The sequence below is a fragment of the Silene latifolia genome, unplaced genomic scaffold (assembly GCF_048544455.1).
Source record: "Silene latifolia isolate original U9 population unplaced genomic scaffold, ASM4854445v1 scaffold_286, whole genome shotgun sequence".
Classification (NCBI taxonomy): domain Eukaryota; kingdom Viridiplantae; phylum Streptophyta; class Magnoliopsida; order Caryophyllales; family Caryophyllaceae; genus Silene; species Silene latifolia.
This window is the reverse complement of record NW_027413226.1, coordinates 171,869-179,416: the sequence shown is the minus strand read 5'-3', so window position 1 is coordinate 179,416 and position 7,548 is coordinate 171,869. Positions and strand designations below refer to the sequence as shown.

General features: G+C 32.3%; 1 protein-coding gene across 1 annotated transcript; it reads right to left on the bottom strand.

Moving 5' to 3' along the window:
- Positions 1-565: 565 nt before the first annotated feature.
- On the bottom strand, positions 566-2,155 carry LOC141639155 (nicotianamine synthase-like). The gene has a single exon (XM_074448334.1). It carries the CDS (start codon positions 2,032-2,034, stop codon positions 1,033-1,035), a length of 1,002 nt encoding a protein of 333 aa, XP_074304435.1. The 5' UTR covers positions 2,035-2,155; the 3' UTR covers positions 566-1,032.
- Positions 2,156-7,548: the final 5,393 nt, after the last annotated feature.

Here is a 7,548-nt window from a genome sequence, read left to right as displayed (position 1 = left end):
TAGCATTTAATTAAGTGGGTCTCGAAATGTAGATAGTTGATTACAAATTATAGATCATGTTGAAGTGACACTATAAATATTAATAATAACAAAATAATATAGGGAGTAATATAAATATATAAATTCTCATTAAAAACGATACTATCCATTTTAAATTTAAGACGGGTCAAATAGCTATGAGTTTTATTAATAAGACAAAGAACAAAATGTCAAGATATTAGCAAAAAACTTGGTCTTTATTTATGCATGTGACATGTATTTAACCCGGTTTAATCATAAGACGAATATATTTGTTTTAAAAGAGACTTATTGTAATATACTTATAATTGTAGCCTTTGCAGGTGTTGAAGAATCAGAAAGAAACAGTTGATTATAAGACGAATAAACGCATGATCTATAATAAACTTGATGCTTGTTCCACTAGCTATGTAGATAGTTTATTCGTCTAAGACAAAGTGCATTATATCATTATATGAAATGGCCTTATAAAAGTATTTGTGTTTTAGAAAACGGAAACGGCGAGAGATAGGAGGAGTACGTAAATTGGAAGTAAACAATGAAGACGTAAGAACTTGGATTACTTGTATATCATTATATGAATGAATAATGACGTATAAAATTACAGTAACAGTGACACAAGGAAAGAATAAAAATGGAGTAAGCTGAAATATTTTCTTTGTTTCGCCACCAAACAGTTTCCTTGTTTTGCCACCAAGTATTTTCCACACCTGCAACTTAGATAGGAGTATAAGATATGGATCCATAACTCAATTAAAATGAACTAATTAACCTCGAACATATTGATGACCAATCGTTTATTCTAGGACATATAATAATGACTATATAGGATAACGTTTTATATATAAATAGTTGATGTAATAATAATAGTCGAAATTCGAGTAGGATGGAAACACGCACGGGGGATAAAACTCTCTCCCGTGTTTTAATTCGCCTAGTTGAGTAGGCATGGAAAAATGCTGGATGAGCTTTATTTTAATTTTTTTATGAGATGGAAATAGTGGCATGTATGTATTAATCCTTGTTATAATTATTAATGGCTAGATCTTCAATAATATTCCCATGATGATTGAAGGGGTTGTTGAAAGCTTGAAACTCCAAACACTTGCAACTTTGCATAGTTATGGGAGTGAAGTTGTGTGTATGATGCTCCCAATCCACCTTGGAAGCAGACACTAGGAGACTCTCATCATCGACGGTCTTCCTAGCAATCACAACCGAGTTAATGACTTCATCGGTTGGATGAAAAATTGAGAGCACCTCAAACCCACAAAGGTCTTCCGGTTCAACAACCGGGTATAAAAAGGCCCGAGCACCATGGGCGCTTCGTACCATTAGGGTTGAACCGGGTGACATGTTATTAGCTAGGTGATGGATGACCTTAACCTTCTCCTTTTTGTCCATCCCAACCAAGGCAGCTAAAAACACGACATCATACTTGTCAAGCTCTTCTTTTCCTACACACATGATATCTTTTGTGTGGAATTGCATACGAGTCGACAAGTCTGGATCAGGTCCAACCAAACGAGCGGCCATCTCGTTGGCAGACGGATCGATATCATAGTTGTCAAAAGAGGAGTCAGTAAGGTGGTAAAGGGCTAGGACAATAGAAGTGAGGGGAAGAGGTCCAGAACCGATAAAGGCGACCTTTTTAGGTACATGAGTGGAATTGTGGGTTAATATATCATACTCCAAAAGGCTAAGTTTAAGATAGTTTGAAAAATAAGGAAAAATGTCAAGATGATTTAAAGGGATATCAAATTGACCCAAAATAGTAGCAAAATGTTTTTCAAGTAAACCTTCAGCCTCACCACAAAGTCTAATAAGATTAGACCTCATTTCTTGAACTTTGCCACATAATTTAGTGACATCGACAGGATAGGGTGGAACACAAGCTAACACGAGTTGTGTAAACAACATGTTGACATCTTGAGATGGTTTCAGACTCTCAAGATTAGAGATTTTCTCATACAATTGGGTGATTTGGTTCACCAAAGGCTCTTCTTGGCATACCATTATGTCAACACAATCAAGTAATTACAATGATTTGATATTGTATTTTTGTATAACCAAAGAAGAGAGGTTTTAATATACAAGCAACTAATAAGTTATTTAAGTTTGGTTTGGGAGTGTGCTTGGAGTTGGACGACCACATGCCCAAGTATGCCATATTTAAGGCCATATGTGGGCTCCACTCGAATAGTATACCCTTCCTTATTTTATTGGTGGGTCCATCACATCTTTTACTTCTTTTCATTTGCTTTCTTTTGTATATTTAGACAAGCAATTGTGCCCTCAACCCTAGCTTTCTGTTCATACTATTGGTGTACTCCCTACGTAATTAGACATAACTGTTTTTAACTTCGTGATGATTAGCGGTTAATCCTATCAAATGTTTTTTCTTTTGAATAACTATATCAATACTTTTCTTTTTATAGCATCATTCGTTGTTAATCTTATTTGTCAAAATCTCACATAAGATCTTAGTATTCCCTACGAAATTAGACATAACTGTTTTTAACTTCGTGATGATTAGCGGTTAATCCTATCAATGTTTTTTCTTTTGAATAACTATATCAATACTTTTCTTTTTGCATCATTCGTTGTTACTATTTGTCACAACTCACCAAATTAGTATTCCGTATTCAATTAATATGCAATACTATAACCAGTAGTTGTATTACAACTGCGGGTTTAGAATCCGAACTTTATATTAGAGTTTTCGAGTTTTGTTCGAAAGAATGCGAGTTATACTATTGTGTTTCTAAATTCACCGACTTTAACATTAAAAAAATAAATTTTAAGAAATCTCAAAAAAATTACACATAAACTCAGTTTGATATATGTTAGTTGTACCATGCTATTATACCACTGGAGGTATAATGTTATTTGTGCTCCGTATTAATTTGACAAAATTTGTTGATTGTGAAATGATGCAAAAGTCTGTTCTTGGAAAACAAATATAATTAAATTAATGGTTTATTTGCTGAAATATTAAAAGTGTTGAAAATATAAGATTAATAGATTGCTATCATTCTAAAATAATTTTTTTTTTCTATTTTAGAATACACTAATCAATATGCTGGGTAAACAACATGTTGTAAAATAATATTTTAACCCCAAGTATATTGTTTCAGTATATTAATTAACAAACACTAAAATTGGCATATTGATTAACCAATCAGGCAAAAAGGCTTAACTACGCTAAAAAAAACTATCAATATGACGATTACCTAACACCCCGAACTCAATAATCAATGGAACCTCATCTTTTCTAGTCGAATCAACTGAAGCCAGACTCCAGCCTAACTAACATGTCTCTCAATAATCAGGCAATAATTGATAATCGATAAGAACTTCAAAGAAAAAGGTATTAATGTAACTCTTGAACTCTTACTAAACTCATACCTCTACTTCTCCTCACATTTATAGCCCAGTTTTGCAGGCCTCTTCTGCCACACCTTGGACCAAGGTTAATGTGGATGCTTCAATTTGTACCTCTCCTCTTTTTTTTGGTGGGTATCTGTTGTTCAAGTCGTAATTATTCAGGATGGACAGTGGACTATTGTTGGTTGGATTCTTAGGTGCACCTTTCATAACCCGATCATGGCCGAGCTCCTTGTTATTAGGATTGGTCTCCTCTTTGAGTCGTCCATCACATGCTCCTTTGTTGTTTCGTCCTGTTGTTTTATTTTTGTTATTAACCTCAGAAGTTTTTGCTTAAATGGAGTTGAAACTCAAACTATTTAACAAAATAGTGTCGGTTTCAAATTATTTACAAAAAATGGGTCCACGTCATCATTTATGGATTTCCTTTTTTTTTGAAATTTTTAACTAGTCGCTATCCCGGACAGCGACAAGTTGTTTACCATAGTAAGGTACTCGACAAGCTACTTTCATCGCCTCCGTTCTCCTTGCTCCGACCACCAAATAACGAAATATCACCTTCATTCTATTCTTCTCACTTCCCTTATCATATACAGATATCTTTCTGAGTTGTTAGCTTCATGATTTGCGGAAAAAAGACCCGCAATATCGCCGTTCACTAACTATTTCGGTTTCGCGGCATCCATTTATATCATCTCAGTGATTATTTGTATCGTGTGAACTCGTTTTGTACGTAATCAATTTCTGATTTTATTCTCGATTAAGAACAACAAACTGAGATTGAACTAAGCTTTAGATCAGATCGATCAATTCAGTGTTGAAGAATACAAAAATATTTGGCGGCATTTACACTTCTTTCCTGTTATGCCCATGAACTAGAGTGCAGCCATCTGCCCATCTCCATACACACAGCACTTCAATGGCTTCCTTATTCCCCAAATACAATCACCTTCTTCGTCATTCAATCCATTCCACCATTTAATTACAAAAAACCGAGTTCATACGATACCAATAATCATTAACAATATAAATAGATTCCCGCGAAAACCGAAAATAGTTGGTGAATGGCGATATTGCGGGTCATTTTTTGCGCAAATCATGGAACTAATAACTCAAAAAATACGTGTATATGATAAGGGAAGTGAGAAGAAGAGAATGACGGTGATATTTCGTTATTTGGAGGTCGGAGCAAGGAGAACGGAGGCGATGAAAGTAGCTTGTTGAGTACCTTATTATGGATTTATGGTAAACAACTTGTCGCTTTCCCGGATAGTGACTAGTTAAAAATTTCAAAAAAAAAAGGAAATCCATAAATGATGACGTGGATATTTTTGATAAATAGTTTAAAACCGGCACTATTTTATTAAATAGACCCCATTTAAGCAAAAACTTCTTAAGCTCATCAATGAGTTTAGCTAAAGTATAAGATCTTCTAAAGGAACATTATTTTTAGAGATCCTCATTGAGCCATGTAGTGCAAACAGTGTTGTTGATTCCATCGCCACCCATTCTAGACAAAACAAAAGCGCCTAACTCTCCCCTAACCCCGCCATGATACCCTTATCGTTGTATTTGAACTATTTCCTTCTATCTTATATCTTATATATATATATATAAAACTGGGTTGAGAAAGTGTGGATCTGACACGTGGCATGTGAAAAAAATAAAAATAAAAATTGACATACAAAACCAGTGTGAACTAATTATCAAATGTCATATTTCCAAGACACTCCAATTACGGAAGTACATACAGATTATAGATTACTTGGTTTTTAGAAGTAATTAAATGTATGACCAGAGTATCTCACAAGGAGAATTGTGTGTGAATTTCATAGTGCGAAGTTTGTGGACAAATTATATTCAAAACATAAAAGCGCAAATTATTCAATGTATTGATAACTTTAATGTCTTTCAAAGTAGCCTTGCATAATGCATATAAATATTGTATTCATTCCTCTAATATCATGTACTCCGACAAACGTTTTAATATGTTCATAAGCTACTACATAATATTTTAAAATCCTGTATACCTACACCATCTCAAGAATTACAAGAAGATGAATTATCTTAATATTAATTATAATAATAATATAGTGATTCATTTGGGTGTTCTGATCCAATTACATCTGGCAATAATATAATATATGGGGAACTTCGGGATAATAACCATTAGAAGGTTGTAGGAGAAAATGGTCGGCTTCAAATTCATATTGGAATAACGATAAGGAATGAAGATGATGAGCGGGAATAAGGTTGCGTCTTCTATGAGAGGTGATGCTATGCCAAGATAATCAGACATGAATAACTAACTTAAACATACTACAAAAATACTATGTCTTATATGGAGTTGTCTTTTTTCCTTACTTTTAGTTTGCATTTGTTTTTTTAAAGTCAGCTACATGGTTTTAGTGTGTATTATAAAGATAAACTAAGCTTCATGAAAATTTGTCAAATTTCATGGCTCCTCCTCACAATCACTTCTTATCAATTTATGGATATAATGAACAAGCGTGTTCCTTCACTTTTCGACTACGTGAGAATTAATAGTAAATCTAATATCATCATAAATGAGATTTTTGAACGATGACTATATCGTTTTTCTTTAAAATGGCATTCAAGTACATAGGAGTGAACACATTAGGCTCTTATTCGTTGTTATGTAGTAAGTTGTTTTTCCGTAGGAAATGATGCATGCAATTCACTAAAACACACGTATAAGTTTAGAAATTACTCTATGTAAAGTAATTATGTGTTTTGGCATTTCCTATGAGAGCTATTTGTTCTAACAAAGAGTATGGAGTATGGAGTAAGGTCAACCAATGTGATAACTAATGTTTTTGTGCGGGACGTCATTCCTGGAGTATAAGATTATTATTATTACTCCCTCCATTTTTTCTTATATATGATATTTTGCATTTACGAGATAAGCCTTTGACTTTAATATTTACAAAAATATATTTGTTCAAAAAATATAAAAATGATACCATTAAATTCCTTACGAAAAACTATTTCATATGAGTATATATATCATAATAATTAGTTTTAATAGTTTGGTTGTAACTTTTATGTATGAAAGTCTAAATTTGATTTCCCAGTAGGTAATGAAAATTGTAGCTTAGTTCATTTTAATGAATATCTCTTTGTCTTGAACGTTCAACGGGACCAAAAAATTCAATTTATTAAATTATCTGTGAGTTTCAATTTTTCCATGTATAATTTTCAATTTAAAAATCATTGAAAACTGAATTTCAAGAAATATTGATTGACTATTTTAGAAAATTTAATAAACTTAGACCATTATTTTTCATCAAGAAAAATATATTTGTAAAATTCATTGTATTTATTAAAAAAATTAAAGATAATTATTAAGAGAGAAATTTTTATAATGTGGAAATGAGCAAACTACAAACTAAGTCTTAAGTAAAACGGTTTTACAATATCACATTGTAAACCATATAATGAAAAACCTTAATGCCTTTATTATGGAAAGTGGTGATTGATGGAAGTTATTTTAGTGGAGTTTTTTTAGGTAAATAACCACTTGGTTTTACAATAATGCTTATGTAAAACAGTTTTATTTAAGAATTGTTGACAAACTGAATACATATAATATTTTGAGAGGGTTCAAATAATGCGATGACGTGTATGTATGTAAACAGTGATAGCGAGTATGTATGTACACAACAATAGCATCATAGCGAGTATGTATGTATACATCGATAACAAGTATATATGTATGATGTACACATCGATAACGAGTATGTATGTACATAGCAGTAACGAGTATACGGCATTTTGTGAAAAATTGATATCCATAATTAACTATCACCTATTACTTATGATTAAAACGTTATTTATTTTCATTTAAAAATACTCTGAAGATGAAACTAAAAAAATGAATATTTGAAAAATGTTGATTATATTTTATTTATTAGTAAATCTTAATCTTAATTGTAATATATCAATTGCAAAATATACAAACAGGCCGCGCGAAGCGCGGGATACTACATGTATATATATAAAACTGGGTTGAAGCGTTGTGGATGCGACATGTGTCAACCCAGCATTAAATACAGGTATTAATTACAACTGAACATTAAATATAAACATAATAAATGCTACATAAATCTCAGCAAATTATTA